This window comes from Bombus flavifrons, chromosome 16 (assembly GCF_040668555.2).
Source record: "Bombus flavifrons isolate JBK064 chromosome 16, iyBomFlav1_principal, whole genome shotgun sequence".
NCBI classification, from domain to species: domain Eukaryota; kingdom Metazoa; phylum Arthropoda; class Insecta; order Hymenoptera; family Apidae; genus Bombus; species Bombus flavifrons.
In genome coordinates, this window is record NC_138457.1 from 6,719,176 (window position 1) to 6,742,459 (window position 23,284).

The window sequence follows — 23,284 nt, forward strand, 5'->3', positions numbered from 1 at the left end:
ATTTTTTAACGTATTATCTTATTGTTTCAAATTGAGTTATAACGTCATAAACTTGCAATTTAGTAACAGTTAGATTCAAATACCTCGAAACAAGGTTTCGCGCGTGTTTGTGCAGTATTCTTTAAGTATATTTAAGTGGCGAACTTTTGAATTCTTGCAAATATTTTCCAATATTTATAACACGCGACTGTAGTGTATTAGTGGAATGTATATTTCGTATTCTAATAACGAAAATTCAGAGTATATATTCTAATTGCGAACAGTATAATTCTTGCAAACGATTGCATTGCATTCACGGTATTCGTAAGCATTTGTTCGCTATCGAGAAATATCTCACAATTTTCAACTAATATTTTTCATACCCGTACCAATTTCTTAATAATAATCTTTTAAGCGCAAATAAATAACAGTATTTTCTAAATAAACGTTCGATAGGGAAAAAAAGAAATTTGTCGAAACGATGTTTCGCTTCTTTTCCACCCCCCACCCCACCCCACCCCCACACCCAACCCGCCATTAAACAGCTTTATTTTCAAGGAATATTTGTAACCGCGCGCAATGCGGTTGTAGAGTCAGTGTTTGCTACGCGATAGTTTCTTTTCAATATTTTAAAATCACTATAGTTTTGATTAAATTCGATCGAAAAATCACTCGCGAAAGTAATAAAATTTTATCAAAATAATTTGTTACGCGATATTAGAGTACTTGTTAGCCGATTATAATTTTACCTTTCGCGGTAACATATTCTTTTATTTTTCTTTTTTTACATATTTATTTTTTTGAATATTCGTTTTCGGTATTAGAGTCAGTGCCTCCCTCAAGAGGATAAAGCCTCTCCAGGAGCTCAAGAATGTAAGTAGTTTTATATAATGTATTTCAATTTGTTTTATTTATTATATTTTGTTTGAAATATTGTTAATTATAAAATAAAAACGATTGATAATTTAGAAAGCTGTAAATGTCCTTTTTAATTGAAATAAAGTTTTCAAATCTTAACATTAAAATACAATAATTGTCTCTGATGTGCATCAAAAATCACTGAATTCTCAATTTTTTTATTTCAAACTTTTATATTAGAATTTCAATTTACATTACTTATTAGAGTTTATTAAAATTTTAGTCTTTATTATTGCTAAAGTTCCAAGTTTGTATTACGTATTAACAATATACATGATATCTTATGTTTTGTTATAGACATATCGCTGCTTCAACTTCTTCATCTTCTTTGGGAATGTTCTAACGGTGGCTGAAAAGCCAAGAATGTAAGTATTTTTACATTATGTCAATTCTGTATATTTTTCTTATCACTATCATTTAAGAGATACAATTTGATTGAAAATTTGCCAGGTTAGAATCTTCTCAGGTTATTCTTTCATTAAAAGAAAATAAGCGTTAAAGTCTTAATAGCAAATTATGTAACAAACGACTAACATATTTCACAAATCATTAGATTCTTCATTTTTACATTTTTAACTTTCATATTAGAGTTTCACTTCTTATACTTATCAAAGTTTATTAGAATTCCAATCTTTGTTATTACCAAACGTACAAATTTAATAAACTTCCATTATCTCCAATTTTTCAAGCAATCTCCAATCACTCATCATGTTTTATTCTATGTTTTATTTAGTTCACCACTGGACCTCCCACGGTTCCTGTCTGATGTTAATCTCCATGATGATATTCGCTGGAGTGGTCCAACAGCCATGGTACGCCCTCTGTTTCTCCGCTTCGAACGGTGAGTCGCATGCGTTTCTGTTCCTCCGGTCACCCAATCACGTCGTAGGACGAAAGGTCCGAATCGACACGGGTGACTGGTTGTATTACGTAGAATTGTTCGCGAGCATAGTGACCGCGGGTATTTTTTATACCCGTGAGTAGTAACATTCCTTTTTTAAATTTATTAGTTTAGGATAGGTCTTCTTGCACATCGCGATTATTATAATTAGTTTTTTAATAGTTAAGTTAAACGTGTATTCGTGTTATTTATAAATATGTATGTTAATATTCCGTATGAATATTTGCAAATGGCAAATATCTACACGAATATACCTCGATCCTAAGCAATGAATTTTATTAGAAATAAGAGACGCTGAAGCGATCTCGTTTGAGCATTTTGTAGCGGAGAAATCGGATACCCTCCGATTTCGTTGCTTTGAAAGATGCAATTGTAGCTGAATGAATGTTAAGTCACGTTGGTTTATTTTACTTTGGCTAGAATTTCAAATATGAGTTAAAATTCATTTTTTCCCGTACAAGAATGTGTGAAATTTTACGTGCAAGAAGACACTTCGCGACAGGCAGATTTTTTAATCAAAGCAATAATTTTGAACACTGCATCTTCACTTTCGAGTATATGCTTTGATAAAGAGATCGCCTGAGATTATTTCTTTCTTAGTAATATATTTAGAGTAAATTATTCCATTTGATCGAGTCTCAGTCTTTTTCAATTAACGCTACCTTTTTGCAATATTAAAGTTTTTTGTTCTAATTTATTAAATTAATAAAGTAGAATTACTTAGTTACTATTAAATTAATAAAGTTGATTTAATCAGAAACGAAGTAGTAAAATATAAAATCAAAGAACGTTAGTCCGTTAAATAAAAATTACACAAACTAATCATCTTTTTAGATCAGGATTTTCAGGTTTAATCCTTTCCGTGCCCATTGTCAGGACCCCATTCACGTGCCCAGGTGCTACTTGAATGGGAGAAAGACAATGGGCACGACGATCTAGAATTAAGTAACGTAATAATTGATCAGCGACTGACGATGCGTTAGTGTATCGTGCACGACGTATTTTCCACATTATGCGTGTGTGTGGTTAGGCCGTGGAATTGCGTCGCTTGTTCCCATTCCTCGCAACTTCAAATATTAAAAACGTCGAGACATATATCGATTGAATTACGTCACAATTTCTGATAATATCACCCACACGATTAAGTGTAATCACACTCTCGATATTGCTATCAATTGCAATTATAATTCCAACTTTGCTTATATTTCTTTTCAAAATATAATTCCCTCACGCGTGTTTTATCACGTTTCACGCAATGGTCGCTAGCCTTCGTCAGTCGATTTCAGGAAAACGGTACGTACCTTAGAGTGTGCATGGTGTGTGTTAAGCTCGGGTGTCGGAGGCGTCCCGGGACGTCCTCTCTAGTGTAGGACCTTTGCGCCCGAGCGTTTGTGTGAGAACCGTGGAGCGTGTGTGTTGGTGTGCCTGTTTTGCCATTTTTAAATATAGCGCTAGGTAGAATAGGTAGTATACTTTCTGGTATGTCTGTTAATTATAAGTAGGTAGGGCCGGGCAGGTTGGCACAGTCTCTGGTCGGGTAGGCGCGTTTTCGCGTGACCAACCTGTTTCTGGAAATCTGATTTGAAAAATCGACGGTGAAACTGGCACGGGTAGAGCATGCTCTCGTCTCTGGTTTTGCCTATCGATTTTTCGAATTTCGCGGTCGCGGTCGCGAGTAGGCTCGAAACGAACGTTTATCGCTCGAGCACGCACATGCGAGTGAGCAACGATCACTGCCGTGATCGTTGGTCAGTCCATGTGCACTTTAATCAGCTTCCGCGATTTATATTTTTATTTCACCTTTATAAGTTTTTTTTTTTTTTTTGTTTGCGATTTAGAAGTCTCGAGCTTAGATTTAAGTTTCAGCGGGCATTGCGCCCGAAGAAAGAAGAGGCTATAAGCCGAAGAGGCCCGGCAAACTGCCACTCAAGAGGGCAACTACCAATGGCTACCCATCCTCTGGGTCATCCAGAGCATGGGAAGTCATTATCGTTACTACTTTGTCACTATGCTCGCTTTTAGTGTTTGTAGTAGTAGTAGTAGTAGTAGTAGTAGTTTTTGGCCGATGTATATCAGTCCATCGTCCCATTGGGCAAATCGCGATTTTTTCTTATTAGTGTGGCGACAGATTAATTACGGGTTGAATTAGAGTAGCGAAATAACATCGCGGCTTTTCATTAGCGTGGCGAGAAAATGATTACGGTTTGAATTAGTGTTGCGATAAAAAAATAATCGCGTTTGTTTTAGAGTTGCGAATTACCATATCGCGATTGTCTTTTGCAATTTTTATTATGAATTTTTAGAATTTCTTAGAGGATTATACGTATCAAAATTTATTCTATTTTCTATTGTTTAAAATTAGATTATAAAAATGTTGATTTTTATTTAATTTTATAGTATTGCAAATAGCAATATCAGAATATTTAAAGTAGCTTTTTCATATAGTAAATAGTAATTTTCATTGAATTCACTTTAAAAGAGTTAGCGTTGCGATAATGAAATGATCGCGTTTTGTTAAGTAGAGTTGCGTTTACGAAATGCCCAAACCCTCCGATTGCATTTGTCGGACACTGGATCACACGTACAGCTGCAAGAGCTGTACAAATGTGATCGTTGATCGGCAACCTCCTAAATGGTTGCACTACGATACCCCGCTATTAGTGTTGCGTATTGCTTAAATACGAGTGCGTAAATTTATATTTATTAGCGTTGCGTATCAAATTTCGCGAATTTTCAGAATTTTTTTTTTTTTTTTTTTAATGGTAGATTAATTGATATTGCAGATATAAAACGAAGCACTCGTCGCGTTTGATTTTGAGAATTTTCTGCTTCAGAAATATTAGTAGTAAATTAGCGTTGCAAAATAAGAATATTCCCTTCCACTCACGGTTTATTGATCGGGTTTATATAGAGTGGAAGGCGATCGAATTTTACTAGCCCTTCTGGCTACTGCTTTGTTTCTTTTTCAGCGCCCCTTAATGTCCCCCTTATTAATGCGTCCCTTAATGTCCCCCTTATTAACGCGCTACTTAATGTCCTCCTTGTTGATGCATCCCTTGATGTCCCCCTTATTAACGCATCCCTTAATGTCCCCCTTATTAACGCGTCCCTTAATGTCCCCCTTATTAACGCATCCCTTAATGCCCCCCCCCTTATTAATGCATCCCTTAATGCCCCGCCCCCCCCTTATTAATGCATCTCTTAATCCCCCCGCCCCTTATTAATGCATCTCTTAATCCCCCCGCCCCTTATTAATGCATCCCTTAATTTCCCCCTTACTAATGCATCCCTTAATGTCCCCCTTATCAATGCCCTTACTAACGTGCCCCTTATTAATGTGCTTCTTATTAACGTGCCCCTTATTAATGTACTTCTTATTAACGTGCCCCTTATTAATGTACTTCTTATTAACGTGCCCCTTATTAATGTGCTTCTTATTAACATGCCCCTTATTAATGAGCCCCTTATTACTACGTTTAATACTGAAAATACTGCTACAAGACATATTGCTTTGTTAGCATGAACGTTACCATGACTGCTAATATACTGAACTTTATTATGAATGTAATATATGTATATATTTTTTAAATTATATCTTATATATATATATTATTATCTTATATATATATATATAACCCAACCCAATAGAATTCCATCCAAACCTCTTATGGATTTCCACGAGTAAACAGTTTTAATGTTCAATCTGCCATTTCTTTTGCAAAACATCTGATTATCATTTTCCACTTCTCTGCAGCTTGTACGAGATAAGCTACCTCTCGTGTGTCGTTCGCTCCGAGTATCATTGTGCGGCCCGCTGCTTAAAACTGACTTTCTTTCGTTGGTGTAAGGAGGTTAGCTCTCGTGCAGAGATATTTCGGCCGATTTTTAATCGTCAATAACCAGTGAACAAAGCCGAAAACGCAATTCTGTATTCTTGATTTTCGTCTTATATCCGCTTCAAGAATCATCCCTTAAATTTCCTGAACACCCTGTATATAGGATCAAATTATTGAAAATATCGATTTCTACAATATAGCCAAAAATCATCGAGATTGAAGTGTAGTTAGCTTTTCTACAGTTCAACACGAGTCAATTTTATTTCACTCAAAAGCGATAATATTTTTTGAACCGTTTCCTACTTCCCGCGTTTTCTTCTGATCCTCTTTTACGCACGCAATAATATTTATTAATCCCTGAACATGCAAGTACCATTGTACCACTTGATATAGCAATATAAAATTATGTAAAATTGTTGATGTGAAAGTTGAAAATGATTGCTGTGGCTGAATCGAATCTCTTTGAATCAACTACGCGTACATAGTTAGGAATCTGAATCAAGTCTAGTCTTTACCGCGCTAAATGTTCCTTGTTACGTGGGGCTAGTTGGAAGTCAAACGTTGGCAACAGTGCTATTTGACTATGTGTGGTCGATAGCAGTTCGCAAGTTCTTAGCAGCGGCACGTGGTTATCGTGCTACTGCTGCTACTATGATTTAATACATTTCTAATATATTTTCTTTTCTATTGTTTACGATATGATTCGAAAGATATTGTTTCTTATGAACCACTATTATCGTTGTTGTGCCACCATTATTGTGTAACTGGATCATTGGACTTGCTGTTGGTGAACATGTGACAAAGGTAAATCAGCATACTATTACACAATACATGTAGAAGGATTGCATAAAATATTTGTGCAACATTATATTTTATACCATTTACATAGCGATCAATTTAGAATAAAAATTTAAATTTTGTATTATAAAAATGTATTATTATTTATAATTATATGTTATTATTAGAATGATACGTATATTATCTGATGAAGAAACACTCTATTAGGAAATAAAGATATAAAGATCCTTCTAGCTAGTGTATGTACGTTAATAAAATTTCTCATTAGAGACAAATGTTGCATCAACTCTGTGTATCATTATCGCAGGATTTCTTTGTCAATTTATGTTATTAAATTCTATTTCTTTTACACCATGGTGACGAAAGGAAGCTTCAAGGCTTTGTTCAATATTTCTTCTGTTAAATTTTTCTTTGTCGTGTTGCTCTTACAGTTTTATGAAATTTGAAGAAATCGATTGTCCTCTTCTGCAATGAATTATTTTAATTTCCTAGTCGTAGACGTTGCTTTTGGCTTTCTGATTTGCGCAATTGGCTACTATCAAGTACCAAACTCAAAACATCCAGGAGACCAAAGTGTTCGCGTAAACAAATTTTCGCGTGAACTTCCTCATAATAGAACAGTAACTTCATACGTAGAATACAAAATCAAAGAGACAATATTTTTCAATCCTCCTTTTTTTATCTCCGAAATTATTTTGCCAGCTAAATCGCATAATTTCTTCGATACAATTAGTTTTATGGTATTTACATGAATATAAATAAAAATATCGATAAAGTGTGCTCGATTATTGTAATTTTTATCGAATTACTGGAATTGGTATCACTCTGTTGCGTTAGACAGAAATTTCGTATTACAAGGCTACATATAATAATTTGCACTCAATTCTATAATAATAATGCTCGTTTTCGTTCAGTGTTTCGGTTTTTATGCTCGACCAGACATTGCCCTACCATATTACCGCAGTCTTGTAAACTCAATTTTTTATGAATTCTAATTATGTCATCGTTCGTAATTAAGCCTGTAATTAGTAGAAATCCTATAGAAGCAAACACGTAAACGCTTGGTATGTTTAAATATAGTACTGTAATAGGAATTATATTGTTCATATGATAGAAGACCACATAACGGGTGTTCATATAATACAGGTTCTACTGCATCTATCGCTTTCATAAATATTTTCTGTTACGACTAAAAAAAAATACGTAAATCATTTTATTTATCTGCTTGAATAATTTTTCTTTTACGTAAGTATTGATTTGGTAACTAAGTGATTGTCATTAGACAACAGGCATTAAGCAACAGGAAAAGTTTTGTTATATTACGAATCTGTCTTGCTTTTTTGGAAAATCAGAATCAATTTACAGATAAACTACTTATCTATATCAAATCAATGACCACTTTTAGTTATCGAGAACGTTGCTTTCTCATTTTTAATTACAAACCGCAATAAGCTGCGATAACCGATAACAGTTAACTAAATAGCAACTTCCGAGCGTTGAAATACGCGAGTGGTGAAATCGTCGTAAACGCAAAAACAAGTACACGTCAACGACCGGTCAGGACGTTTCCTTCTTTTTTCTAATATCCATCGTCTTTCTCCATCACCTTCTTCGTCGATATTGTCGGTAAAAAAGGAACTGCGCCAGTAGACGAAGCACTAACAAGGACACAATTCAGTTGCTGGTGGAGTAACGTAGGTTTTTTGATACGGTACATTATAAGACTATATTAATTAATATAAAAAACTGTCGGTACCACTATCAGCCACTTTTTGTACAATAGCACTTCTTAAACTATTTCTGTGGGCTGTGTATTATATCATTTTTTTGCGAAACAAATTGCTTATTTTTACCATCGACAAATATAAATGTCCCGTAAGACCGGGGGTCATTGAGGGGGGGGAGCTCCTCTAAACAGATTATCGCTCAAAGGTTAGAGTTTAGTAGATCGAAAAAATGATACATATACAATGATAAGGACAGTGGTTATTTAACCGAAACAGAATGCCATTTCTTGGGAGTGAATTACGTGAAACGAGACACAGAATGGTGGGAAATTGGGAGGACGATGGTTCGTTAATATCGATTGTGCGTGATACTTTAATTTTTCTCAAATGATTTTCACATTACTTTGAACAATTGTATTAAAATTATAAGATCATGTTTGTTTAGGATTATATTAAATAAAGATATATTTTTCTACACGTTTAAGATTATCTATAGATATTCAGATAACCAATCAGGTTTCCCAAAAGTCGATCCTTCGAGTATAAAATAGACATAAATGAAATTGGAATAGAACAATGAAATCTTCTAATACGATTTATATATTAATATCAACCCTTTGCGCTCGAGACGTTTTTCGCCTATCGAACAAATTGAGACGATTTGCCGTAATATTTGCCGTATTCCTTACAGCTAACTTAAAATAATTTCACATACAAATTAACATATAAAACTATTGTATTTTAATATTTTATGAATATTTGCATCTCAAATGCTATCTTCATCACTGTTTCTCTATCGTCACGCATTCTATGCGAGACATTACTAGATGTAATTTCGTCGTTTAAATAACGAAAAATCAAACTCGTCTTCGCTTGGCCTGAGCTTTTATCGTCGCATTCCACGCTTACAGGGTTCAATAAATTTGAAAATATTCCTATCGCCATCGACTGCCTAGCTTAAACTGACGCCGAAGACACAGCACGATCCGTGAACGCGATCTATTTTGAGATAATAAAATCTTATAGCCAATCGAAGTCAATCGTTCTACGCTTCGTAAGATCATATATGAAAAGTTGAATAACCCACTGAACCTATTACATTGGCATCAACGCTTCCAGTTCCAAAGGAATCAAACCTAAACAAACATGGTCGCGCGCTCGAATCACTGCGTGTAACGAAGCGATGGCTCCTCCCCAGCGCGAAGGGTTAAGCTGTGGTTAATTTAGGTTAATACTAAGTTGATAATAGTAATCTCTGTTTGAAGCGTTGAACGTTGAAAGTTTGATTGAGGCACAATTGTTTGAGATATGTGTTTGAAAATAATTTTAATTCAGATGTTACGACTAACTCGAAGATTTATAGAAAACACGTATTGTCTCATCCAACTTGGTTTTAAAAATGAAAATAATTATTACGCCGTTGAATTTCTTCTACGAAGAATCTTACCGGAAATTTTCTTTTTCTCTTTTAATGCAATTTTATAGTTCGCTAAATGTTTTAAGAAGGAAATTGCATGATATTCGTTGCAGAGAGGGTCGGTGTTTGCAAAGAGTGGGGGACACCGTTTTTACTTATCTTTGCAGTTTTTATGCCATGCCAGTGCAAGAAATCGGAATCTCGACGTAGAGTTCTAAGCGTAAGCGATACCAAGCTGCAAGAAAGTCAGAATGATCACGTGAAATGGTTCAATTGGCGCGCTTGTCCCTGACACCGAACGTCATTCTAAAATAAACAATAATCATGGGCAGTGAGGTAAATAAATCAATTATACTTTTATTTCTCTATCATTTCCTCTCTGTTCCCATTTCTTATATTTATTACTGGCTTTCTTCCTTATTTTAAAGCAATTCAAAATAACTTACACTATTAAATATTCCATTATAATAATTATTTTTAATCCCTGAGAGAATGAATGAATTATTGTTCTTAAATTGTGGGATTAATATCTTCAATTACTGTTCCATTTATTCATTCATAAATTAAATTATGATATTTTCAAATCGCACCATGCAACTATGATTTTTTATTTATTTTCTTCACACAGTTTGAAGAAATAATCCATTAATTTAATTAGATACAATTATTTCGTTCAATATAAAATTGAATAATTGCATTGAATTAAATAATTCAATTAAATCAAGTCGAACAGTCCATTAATTTTTGTATAATTCCTGTGTAATTGCGAGATAACAGTATCACAGTGAAAACAAAGTAAAGAGAATATCTCCTAATCGTAATATTTTTCAGACCACACTTTACCAAATTTTTTCTATGGAATTTCCACCATCGCTATTTTAGTCCCTCCATCAAAATTAACGAACGACAAATGAACTCTTTTTATCGACGAAAATCCACAAGATTATGATGAATATTGCAAATAAAAAATATTTTTTTCTTAGTTGAACCTGAACGAGAATACGATATCCGGCGAAAAATGGAGAAAATACTTCCGATGGATGGAGAAAGTGTCGGTAGAGCCAACGATGTGGCTGTACATGATGGCATTCATGATCACTTCTGTCGTGGAACAAGCTTTTTTCGTCTACAAAGCGTGTCGAGTGGATCACGGTTATTCGGAAGAAATTTGCGCTAATCTGAAGGATAATGCGACGATAAACACCAAAGTACAAGTATGTATAATACGTGTACTGTGTAATCTAAAAAAGCCGCGAAGATTAAGAGCAGGAACGTATCTTAAAATCCATCTCGCTTAAATAATAAAAAAAACATTTTTTAAGATTCGTTGCGTTGATAGAGCGCGAGAGAAAGAAAGCAATAATGACGATATATTTTACAAGATTTATGAACGATATATTTGTCGTAATACTTAAGATAAGAATGGAAGCACTTCGGAAGAACAAACATTTTTCATATTGTAAGATAAATATGACGATGTTGTAAGACCCGAATTTTTTAATCGAAATATGTTTTTTTTTTTCAATGGTATCAGGATTGCAAAATTGAGTACTGTTTAATCTTACGTGTATATATAACATTCTGACAAATTGGAAAAATTCTTAATAAAATATAATATGACGTTGCTTATTAAATATAACAGTAAATGATATTAATAAAAAATAGAATATTTTAGTATACTGGGCATTCCAGAATTTATAAGCCAAACATGGATATAATCAAGTAAAATGTAGATCAGTAATAGTATAATAAAAAATGTCATATAAAGACATATTATTCCAAAATTGGTTTGTACCATGAATACAAAATTTAACAAATTCTCCATTATACTGTTAAATATTTTTACATACTACATCTACATAAAAATTCCAATCCAGATATATGTTTAATTTTTAATGTTAGATATAAGAGGGGATATGTGAGTGCAATCGTGACAAGTGGGTGGGAGGTAGAAATATATAGGCAGAGACCCAAACGCATTAAATACTTTGAATATATCGATGAAGTTTAACTTTTAAGGCTTGGAACACGCTATATATATTTTCCTAAAATAAAATATGAACATTTTCAGGTAACAGTGTCAAGCTTCCATCAATGGAATAACATAGCAGGCCATGTGGTTCCTATAATACTAGCTCTGTTTTTTGGGAACTGGAGCGATCGACGTGGTCGAAAACTGCCTCTAATTATTGGGCTACTAGGAAAGTTCATCTATTCTTTCATGGTTGTAATCAATTCCATGATAGATACGTGGGATCTAAATACTATAGTATATACAGCGAGTCTTCCCATGGGCATGTTAGGTGGAGATGTCGCTATTTTTGGTTCCTGTTTTGCATATATATCAGACATATCATCCGTTCAGCAAAGAACCCTAAGGATTACCATTTTAGATGTGGTTTACCTCAGCACTATGCCTACTGGTAAATGAAATTCTATATTTTACTTAGTTGTGGAAAGATTTTGGAGATGTATGTATTAATAAATGAATCGTGGATGTTTATGTAAATTGATATGTTTATGGAGATATGAAAAGAGACAAGACTTAAATATTATAACTTCACTATGGATATTTTATGATGCGGGACAATATGACAAGATACTTCAGAGATCGGCCACTTTATGGCAGACAGAAAAGAAGCTTTGACAGAAGAGAACTTGTAGATGATGAACATGCACAATTTATTAATAAAAAGCGAAAAATTAATGATCATAAAAGCATTAAATATATATTAGAAGAAAAGAGAGGAAATGTAAATTATACATTTTTTATTTCAGGTGTGGCTCTGGGCTCTTATCTTTACTCAAATGTTGTCAAATCATCCTATACCATAATGTTCAGCATAAATTCCACTTTACTAGCTTTAGCCATTTTGTACTCATTGGTTAGACTAAAGTGGCAAACACTGCCTCGGCAACAGTCACTAGCAGGTACTAATTTGTTAACTGACTACTTTGATAAGAAACACGTGATGGCAACTGTGAGGACAATGACCAAGAACAGGCCAAATCATGGAAAGCTTCACCTGTGGCTTCTGCTGGTCATCATGATGCTATATACTTTTCAAAGAGACGAGAAACCTATGAGTTTCTTGTATACTCAATTGAAATTCAAGTGGGACGTGAGAAAATTTAGCAATTTCAGAACATTCCAATCAGCTACCTTTGTGATAGGTCAGTTACAATAAGATTTGTTTTTTTTTTTTTTTTGAAAAATTTATGACGAATATTGTATAGAAAACTGTATAAGAAATTGTCACACAGTCAATTATTGGAAAAATTGAAATTTGAGTCAATCTGAAAAGAAAGATTTATTCTAACTTAGAAAACCTTTTGAGCCTTATTACCAATTAGCAATTTCTTTTTACAAATTTTTATAAGAATTTATATTCTTATATAAAAATATTCTTACATAAAATGCGAAAAATTTGCGAGAAGCTTACAACTGATTATAGAGTCTAAAAATTATTATAACCATCATAATTTGTCTGAAGGAAGCTAAACATCGAGTCAGACAAATATTTTCCATGCTGTTTCATATCAGTGAAAGTTGACATTCTCCATTGGAGTACTTTCACTGGCTGAAAGAGTGGTTTTCTCTGTGAGAAACAGTTATTGAATAATCACGACACTGAAATGCATTGGCGTAACTTTATCTTTATTTTAGCGATGCTAATCGGCGTGCCAGTAATGAGCAAACTGATGGGAATTAGAGATACTATTATGGTAGCCATTGGCGCTATTGCTCATGCTTCTGGAAGAGTAATATTCGTCTTAGCCGAGATACCAGAATTATTCTATGTTGGTAATAAGAAACTACAATTATTCGTTAACAAAATCATCAAGTGCAACTAAAAATAGTTATCATTTTTTTTTTTAAATATTTTGATTGATTTTCTATTTCTATGTTTTTTAAAATAAATTAAGATTTTGGAAATTAGATTCGAGAATAATTGTACAATAAACATATTTTATAATTTCAGGTGCTGCTGTAGCTGCTCTTGGACCAATAGTGGCACCAGTCCTGAGGTCAATGACCTCAAAACTAGTTCCTGTGGACGAACGAGGTACTTACATAAATTGTGATATCTTTTCACAAAATTGAGAATAAGTTTTTTAAATAATAATTTCCCTTGATTATAACTTTGAATATAATCATAACTTTGTTAAATTTTAATTTTTCAAATAATTTATTGCATGATAACTCCAGATTACCAATTTCATTTTAATATTTCATATTAACAATTTTCATGGTAATTCACAGGGAAGGTATTCGCAATTTTATCAGTTTGTGATAATGCAGTGCCTTTGTTCAGTGGCATATTATATTCCCAGCTATATAATGCAACCATAGACTCAGCACCTAGCTCAATTTATTGGCTGACCTTTGTCACTCAAGTGTCCATTCTAATTCTTATTCTGTGAGTATAAAAAATTCATAAGATGAAAATATAAAGCATTTTATTAGACTAACACGTGTATTCATATATTCACTTTAATTATGTTTCAGAATAATTCAGTTTTCTACGAAGAATAGAACACATTTAGAACACATAGAATATATAGATAATGAAACTGACTGTTCATCAATACCTCCTACTATGAGTCAAAACACAAGTAGATGATCTTCAAATGAAAATGTATGCGATTGAATCTTAGACAAATGTAATTTTAATTTTCTTTTTATTTTGTAAGATATATGTTTGATTAATAGGCTGCTGATTTCCAATAGAATATCATAATCAAAGATATGTAGTATACAAAGAGATATTTGTAAAATACTAGGGGAACAAATTTTCTTAGATTCGATTCAAACATATGGTGTGTACTGATGATCTGTATACTAACCATGATCTGTATATTTTCTTTAATTGTAAATTTTCATTTTGTGTAAATATCCGCCGTCTAATGATTAATATTGTATTATTAAACCCCTATGAGTCACAAATTTTGTATAGAATAATTTCCTCAGATTTCATTGGTGCAAACCATAAGACCTATATTTAATTAACTGTGTTTATAAAAATGTGAATATGTTTAGGTATCCGTAGTGCAATGATTAGTATTTTATTACTAGATATCTATAGTCCATACATCACAAATAACATGTATAAAAGAAGAAAACTTTAATTAATGATACAAAAGCTTTTAATTCACCATGTTGAGAAATTTCCTTAGATTTTTAATATATAACATTGTATTTATTATATGTTAATATATTATATATTATATATTATATATTTTATATTATATATTTTATATGAATTGCATTTATATAAAAATATTATAATTCAAATGTATTATTTTTCCCTCACAAATTAATCTCTAGTGACGCGAATTGACCATGTTGGAAAATTTCATTAGATTGTTATTATACGATTGTTACAAGTTACAATGTGTTGTGTTTGCTTCGCAAATTAATTGGTCTAATGACGCGAATTAATTGGAATTACATACTTTTCTTTCTTCTTTAGTTTGATTAGATTTAACATAACATGCATCATACTGTTTTAGTATTCAAACCAATGACTAATGGCAAAAAAGGAATGTGCACTTTGATCAATTAATATTTACATTTCATTTCATTTCGATCTTTACATTCGCGTTTTTGTTCTCATCTGAGAATAATTCACCATCTGGTGAATGCAAAATCATGCTGCGTCTAACTTTCGATTAGTTAATTACTATTCATCAGGTGTCCACACCAAACGTGTCAAGGATGTAGGATCATTGTTTATCATCTTATGTTTTCGACGAATGATGGCAATGGAAAATCAACAAAAACTATATTTTTGTTATACCTTGCTTTATCTAAAATATTCCTAGTAAATATTTTTTAATTTAAAACATAAAAATTTCCAAATTATTATATATTTGAAAATCTCAAAAATTACATATTTTTAATCCAATCCTTCGTAAAAATCTTTCGTTTTAGAATTAATAAACGATATCTACAAAAATTTATTTTAGATTAAACCAAACATCTATGTATTATAGTTCGTGTGTCGTGCACCTTAATTAATTAGAATTAAAAATTAATATCTATACAAAAATTGCACCGCTACTTCTACGATATTAAATAACTTATATCTCAAACAGAAATTTAATAAAACTTACTTAGCCCAGCAAAATCCAAAAAATTCTAAAGTCCTACTGACAAAGGAATATTTTACATTGTAGTAAATATTCAGCATCAGAAATCCGTACAAAACGTTAGATGCGAACGATGAGCTAAAATTAACGTTCAACCGTCGAACTATGTAATTTGAGACATATTAGGGGAGATAAAGATCTCGCGTCAGACACAAAAGCAGTATCAAATTAAGGATTGTTTCTTCCAATAGTCCCAAACCGATCAAAATAGTAACAATGAACAATAAATGATTTTCCATATAAATCCTGGAAATTTATGATCCTATACCTTTTGAAGAATTTTGGCGATTTCTTTGTTAAAATATTTAGAATATACGGATAAAATGTTTGTTGTATTTTGTTCCTAAACAATTTCCAGTTTCTAAGTTATGAATTTTAGCCGACAGTAGTTCTAACATTAATACTGTATAATTTCAATAAACACGTTTCCAACACGTAGACGTATCGTTGGTTGAAATTATAAATTTTAGTTTATTAATCATGTATAGCTTATGAATTTTAATCATTGGTAGCTCTACCACATACAAACGGTTAAATTTCCTGAAAGCGTGTCTTCAGGAACCTAATAAATGAAAGAGCATGTATGAATGAGAATTAGCAGCCGCGTATGTGACACGCGGCTATGAAAACGGGAATTCCTTGTTTTGTTCATACGGGTAGTATTGCCATGTGGCAGACCTCTGACCCAGATTAACAACCACCTCTCAAAAACTCTCCGGTATAAAAGGTCTGCAGCTTCTGCAATCATCGCCTGTTCATACTTAAACACGTACTGAAGAGCAACTTGTGAAATTTATTTAAAAAAGAAAAAAATTTATTCAAGATATCCATCAGAAGATTTTCAGCTGATTTCTATAATGGTAATATACACTCCCGGACATTTGTTTATTTTTTATATGAAGAAACATAGAATATTGCTAATTAGAGAGAATTATGAAAAGCTTCCTAAAAGTAGTTTCGGAAATTCTGAAAAATTAAATGAATCTTCCATGTTCAATAACTCTAACAAATTGCAATTATTTCTAGATTTCAACGAGAAGACTCATCATTATCTTCATTGCAACTCTAGCTATGTTTGCGGCCTTAATAAATGCAAAACCAACAACGAACCGCCCAGCAGGCGCCATAACAGCGTATCCTATACCACAGCGACCACCATACGCACCAAATCCATGGGTTTATCCAAAACCCACGGTCGAACCAATTCATCAATGAAAATCATAAAGTTGGAAGGTCTAGGTGGAAGAAGAAATATGAAGAAAGGAAAAAATATTTAGTAAGTTCTTGGAATTTCTTTCCATAATTACCAGACTGTGGCTTTTTATGAAAATTCTCATCTTTATAAACGTAATGAAACAAATTTCACACAATCTAAGTAATACTTTGTTTCATCCACTGAATATTACAATAAGTATTATATTTTTGATATTTTTTTGCATTCTTGTAATTTTACATTTCCTATAGATGAATAAAAATCTGCATTTTAATAAGTACCATATGAATCCAATAAAAGCCAATAGCCAGTTGGCTAGAGGAAGATTGCAAATGAAACGTGTTAACGCACTGTAAACTGTAAGTCATTCATGAGTTAACCATGGTCAGGTACAATTTACTAACCAGACCACATGTGTTGTATATGAAGAGCAAATAAAATAAAAGAAGAGAGAGAGAGAGGGAGAGAGAGAGAGACGGAGAGAAAGCAACTTCTCGGGTACGTGTAATAATATCGGGTGTCCAATTCGTCAGTCATTACTTTTTAAAAGTATTATAGACTATTGAAAACAATCAAGCGAAACACGATTTTATTTGGTTTGCGTTTGATTATATATAATAGTATAGATTGTATAATGTATACAGAGTGTTATGTAACTGCAAACAATTTATAATCTAGTAAAATCGAAACAACAAAATGTATAATAAAAACTGATTCACTTTGTTCAAAGAAACAATGTAGAAAATTATAACAAAAAATTATTCAATTTACAAGAAAACAATTATTAATATTTAACGCGTTAATTTTTTTACAATCCCATTTTCCTAATATAATTACATATTCATGTCATTCCAAAAAGTTACTTTCTACTTTTGCACAAAACGCTATCGATAACTAAAACACATTATCAATTTCGAGAAAGGTCTAAACAATGAAGATACGAATTTTGTCGTAGAAATAAAGACTTACCTTTCGATGAACTGCTCCTTTGTTCTTCATTTCAAACGTACCGAAGGAGTTGTAAAAAGATACTGCTAATGACAGCTTCTATTCTTCGTTGCTTCTTTAGCCATCTTGAAAATGACAAACATTTGATGATAATACAGGGTGTTCAGGAAAAAAAAACATTCAATATTCAAATATATGGCACATATGACACACTATACTGAGCAAGAAAACTTTAGTAAAATTTTCGAAATGGTACGTGACTTTATAAAAGGTCAAGGGTATATAGAAATGAAAAGAGGACATGGGGGACACTTTCTATAAATATAGTAAATATAGTAAGTAACCAGTAGTAAGTCAATTATACTGCTAAGATAAAAAATACTCATATCTCGGGAATGGTTAAATTTTCGTCCTATGTTTGCTAGAGTTTTTTTACTCAGTATGGTGTTTTCTATGTATCATATAAATATTAGATGGATTTTTTGAATGTATATTTCCTTCAGTTCTCTGTGTGATAATTTGTGAACTAATGACATTAATATATTTAAAAAATACACGATCGATCTTATTAATTGAAATTTATAAAGAAATTTACAAAGAAATATATTCTCTTTATTTTCTATTTCCTGCTTCCTACCTCTTACGTGTATAGATCATTCCAGATTATATTAATATGGAAACCGTTAATCGTTCAAAACGTTAATCTATTTTTCGTCACATTTTCGTGCTAAAAACGCAATAAAAAGGAAAAAAGATTAAAGAATTACCTGTAAAACTGAAAGCACGAGAAGAATATCAATTTTCTAGATGAATTTGCACTAATTTATCAACACTTTTTACATAAATCACGGAATCGTTATAATCACATATTAAAAATGGCCGATTACTTCGAATTCTTTATTGCACTAAAAAGAATCGCGAAACAATGTTCTCCACCGGAAGTAAAACCCCCAACATAAACAACCAATCACAAACAAACTTTTTAAAAAAGACAATGGGGATTGGTGGGTACTAACCAAGCCATAACTTTATGCAAGCAACAATACAAATATAAAATGAAAATTAGGAAAGGAGTAAAAGAAATTCCTAGTTTAGAAATCTAGATATGATTGACAGATTATTTTAAGATAGACAGAAGTAAATATAAAAGGCTCAATTTTGATAAAATACATTGTTTGTATGAACAATTGACTACTGTAGTGCCCCTCCCCCCTGTGGGGAGAATAATGTGGCAGTTCGAGGGAGCTTGCCGGTTCTGCTCATTCGAGATTATCGTTACATTTTTTCACATGTGCTGTCACATTTTCGTGAACTTTTTAAGAAAATCGCGGCTGAAGTACAGTGATCCTGACTGAAATCAGGTAAGTTTATTAAATAAATGATTTTTATAATAAGAGTCGTATAAATTTCGGTATAAATGAAAGATTTTTTCATTTTCGGGATCTTGGCTTTCGATCGATAAAATGTTCGTAATAAAAACTGTCGTAAGACAGTTAGATTTAGATCACATTTTCTCATTAATCTTACCGGATCTTTCAAAATTTTAATTTAAATTGATATAATATTGCATATTTTCGTATTTGTTATAAAATAAGTGGGATAATAAAAATTTTTACGTGGATTGTGTAAGATAATCGCGGTTTAACTCCAGTGATTCTGACTAAAATCATGTGAGTTTATTAAATAAATGATTCTTCATGTAGAATATGTATAAATTTTGGAATAAATTAGTGGATTTTTAATAGAAAAATTGATTTTCGTGACTTTAGCTTTCTAATGGGTAGGTGTACCAGAACTCTCAATATTTAGTAAAAAAATAAGAAATTTAATATGAAATTTCGTATATTACAAGCAAATTACATGAACAATGATCTTTTAGAATATCAGAGTCCCAGGGGAAGTATCGACACAGAAAGTTAATTTTTTCGAATCTCCTATTTGTAAAAGGAACAATCTTTTTGTGACAAAAGTATTTTCATTCTCAATTTTACATATTATTTTTACTAAAAATTTAGTATGTTTCGTTTTTACATTATTTTCGAATTGTAAATTATTAGAATTTTGTTTCATTCCTTTTACGTTTGAAATTTAATATTAAATTTTTTCTGCTATAGGAAAACTTGCGTCGATTATCGATTGCAACTATATCATCAAAGAGCTTGAAGAGAACGCGCGACAACGATATCGACAAGGTAAGTGGTGTTACCTTTCAATTTCTTGTCTTCTGTATGTGCAGCTTTTGTGAAAATTCAACTGGAAAAATGTGATATTTTTTAAAACTTTTTCCACCGTCAAGTTCATTAAAAATTTAGTGCGTGGCAATGATTCGTTTTTACCTTAGTGAGCTTCGTTTTTGTACATTGATATAGGTTTATGGATATACTTCTAGCTAGTGCAATTTTTTGTAGCGAAACTTTTTCATTGATATAGTAAAAAATTTTAAAAATTTTTCTTTTCGTTCTTTGCTATCCAGTTTCATTAATAATCTTTATTAACACATTTCATTCACGCGCATTCTACATATGCCTATTTACCTATTATTTCTAAAATAAACGAGGTAGAAAACGATTTCATCTAAAAGGAAGAGTTGTATGTAAGTCTACTTACGAATTCATTCCTATATTATAAAATATCAGCAATTTAATACCAATTCTTGTTTGTTACAGGAAAATTTGTTCGACCATCGTCTTCTACATAGCAAATCAACGGCAGAAGGTAACGTGGAAATTAACGAAAGGTAAGTGGCGACGATGTTTTCTTTCCATTGTTTTCCAATATTTTGTACTCAAATGCACCCACAAGCCCTCCCTGAATAATTAGAGAAAAATGATTAATTTATATCGTAATACGTATATTAACGTTAAAAGCTGCTACTGATTTATTTATTTTTCTCGCTGTTTTCTTTCGTTGAAAATTCTACATTATTTGAAGAAAAATTTGTATAAAAAAATTAACGTATGTCTTTAAGTTTAAAATCTCCAGTTTGGAATTTTAAAGAATCTGAGATATATTATTGCATAAAAAATGACTGCTGAAAAGTCTCGAAAAACATTTGTTATTATTAATTTATTATAAGTACATTCACAGTGCAATGTTAAACGAAGGAAGATAGATTTATTAGCCAATAGTTTCTTATTTTCTAGTCGTACAATAAATATCCACAGACACATATGTATAGAAACACTTATTCTTTTTTATTTTTATAATATACAGCACTAACACAAACATCACGAACATTTATTCTTGCAAAGCGATGAACGATAAAAAGGACTCATTGGAAACGAGCAACGATATAATTCGATTACAACTTGTCCCACATGAATAACGTACAACTGCAAGGGAATCCGCGTTATTATGGTAGAACGAATTCTTTGCTAATACGAAAATGGCCATCCTATACTACGTCGGAAGGATATATTATGTCTCAATAATAGACAGCCGTAATTTTGTCAAATACACGGTTTGCAGTGTTCGTAAAACCATTGGTGAGTGGTAGTTCCAATGAAAATGGATGATAGTTCATGGTAGATGGAAGTGGATATATGATAAAATATTTCATACTGGGTCGCTCGGGAAGTTAATATATATCGTAATACGTAGATTAAAGTTAAAAATTGCTACTTATTTCTTATTTTCCCACCGTTTCCTTTCGTGGAAAATTCCACGTTATTTGCACGCGACACGAAAAGCGTTTTTTCGAATATAGTTCCCTCGTATTATCAAAATGTTCATCCTAATATTTTTAAATTAATAAATACAGATAAATTGATATTAACGTAAAACGCGATACGTAAATCACCTTTTCGTTTCTGTAAAAAATATCGTTCTTGTCGTTACTATCGAAATATATATTACAATAAATTGTCAGGTATAAATTTTCTCGTTGTGATTTGCTAAGTATTAACATAGAACACGACAGGTAATTCGTTTTTACATTTAAGAATATTATTCTGGCTTACCGGCGTATAATTCATAATTTTTATAATTATATGATTTTTTGAATTCCTTTTTTCCAAATAGAAGTTCTCAAATTATATAAATTTCAAATTATATAATTCGAATCGATATAATCGAATTAATAATCTGTATATCATATAATAGTTTGGTTCGGTTACATTAATTTTTGTTAATTTTATATGCTCTTAAATATGGAACGAAACAAAGTGCATTATAAGCATTTGATACCTTTCTTTTACGGGAAAGGCAAAAATGGTATACAAGTAGCAAACAAAATGGCACACAAGCGTTGTGGTTGAAATTATACCCCCTTGAGCACGACTTACTTGTGGGTGATTTCTTCTATGTTTATACATATGTATTTTTTGTATGTTCTTTATATATATATCTTTATCTATGTTTTTAATATGTTTTTGCATATATTTTTCTATGCTTTTATATATTTTTTATATCAATGTTTTTGTATATGTTATATTGTTATGTTCTCCAACATGTATTTTTACGTCTGTTTTAACATTATGTAAATATATTTTGTCTGTTTCAACATTTTTATATATATATTTCTGTAATAGAGATACATTATGGCATTTTAGTATTCTCTACAGAAATATTCTTTTTCTTAATTACTCGCGTTTTATATGCTGCATATGTGCGCATATTTTTGATCATGACGATGCTTGTTTATGATCGTTCTTATCAATTTGAAATTATTTTATCACTTTATAAGGATATTTTATTTTTTGCTTTTTTTTATATGATTACAATATATGTTAATATTTTACTTGCTATATGTATATTAACTTGTGTTTGTTTATATAGATTTATATGTATGTATATTTGTATTTATGTATTTATATGTATATTTACTTATTTTTATATGTATATCTACTTATTTTTATATATGTCTAGTTTAATCATTTCTATTTATAAATTTGTTACTTTCACATTATTAACTGATGACCATTCAGATTTTTGTTTCAAAATTCATCGTTTTGTTTTTTAAATTAATTTTAGTTTCTTGAGTAATATTTAGATTTTTGTTTCAGTTGTTTTGTTTTAACTGAAGATATCACGAAGGTAACGTGTCTGTTTAATGTTTCTATATTGTTCAACTCAATTGTGAATTAATTTTTCATTTCAATGTATTTATTGTAATTCTGAGTTGTTTAAACGTCGGCTTTTCTGTTTGATATAATTATTATGCATTGTGAGTGGATGGATCAGCCTGAATTCTCGTCTCTCATGCACAATAATTTAATTTATGACATATAAATTTTCACTGATAATATTAATTCAATTATGCAAGCGAATTGTAGTTTGTAGTATGTTTTACATTGATTGGATCACCATTCGTGGATCATGGAGTAGCGTTCGCTTTCGCTACACGTTCCTGCTCGTGCATTACTCACACATTTCAAATATTGCGCTCACAATTAT

General features: G+C 31.7%; 1 protein-coding gene and 3 long non-coding RNA genes across 6 annotated transcripts in view; 3 read left to right on the plus strand and 1 right to left on the minus strand.

The window, feature by feature from the left end:
• Positions 1-18,783, minus strand: part of LOC138188226 (uncharacterized) — a 123,363-nt gene extending 104,580 nt beyond the window's left edge. The window contains exons 1-2 of the long non-coding RNA XR_011175428.1: positions 18,658-18,783; positions 17,912-18,015 (exon numbers count right to left, since the gene is read on the minus strand). This is a non-coding gene — a long non-coding RNA (uncharacterized LOC138188226). The remainder of the gene's footprint in view (positions 1-17,911; positions 18,016-18,657) is intronic.
• Positions 6,210-14,786, plus strand: LOC138188217 (probable peptidoglycan muropeptide transporter SLC46). 3 transcript variants are annotated; one of them, XM_069129793.1, is made up of 9 exons: positions 6,211-6,438; positions 9,690-9,912; positions 10,560-10,790; positions 11,648-11,999; positions 12,355-12,750; positions 13,244-13,381; positions 13,560-13,643; positions 13,841-13,997; positions 14,087-14,786. In XM_069129793.1, exons 2-9 carry the CDS (start codon positions 9,901-9,903, stop codon positions 14,199-14,201), a joined length of 1,485 nt encoding a protein of 494 aa, XP_068985894.1. In that variant the 5' UTR covers positions 6,211-6,438; positions 9,690-9,900; the 3' UTR covers positions 14,202-14,786. The 3 variants fall into 3 exon arrangements, 2 of the variants coding, with proteins under 2 accessions (XP_068985894.1, XP_068985895.1); XR_011175423.1 differs by lacking the exon at positions 14,087-14,786 and having other exon boundaries at positions 6,210-6,438; positions 13,244-13,377; positions 13,841-13,979; XM_069129794.1 differs by lacking the exon at positions 14,087-14,786 and having other exon boundaries at positions 13,841-14,001.
• LOC138188227 (uncharacterized) lies at positions 16,394-17,682 on the plus strand. The gene is made up of 3 exons (XR_011175429.1): positions 16,394-16,589; positions 16,756-17,005; positions 17,194-17,682. It is a non-coding gene; the product is annotated as an uncharacterized LOC138188227 (long non-coding RNA).
• A 398-nt stretch (positions 18,784-19,181) lies between the features above and the next one.
• LOC138187938 (uncharacterized) lies at positions 19,182-20,691 on the plus strand. The gene is made up of 3 exons (XR_011175292.1): positions 19,182-19,251; positions 20,005-20,082; positions 20,557-20,691. It is a non-coding gene; the product is annotated as an uncharacterized LOC138187938 (long non-coding RNA).
• The last annotated feature ends 2,593 nt before the right edge of the window (positions 20,692-23,284 follow it).

Coding starts and splice junctions, on each gene's coding strand:
- LOC138188217 (XM_069129793.1), top strand. Junction 13,382..13,559: donor ACCAGAATTATTCTATGTTG/GTAATAAGAAAC, acceptor TTATAATTTCAG/GTGCTGCTGTAGCTGCTCTT. Junction 13,644..13,840: donor AGTTCCTGTGGACGAACGAG/GTACTTACATAA, acceptor GGTAATTCACAG/GGAAGGTATTCGCAATTTTA.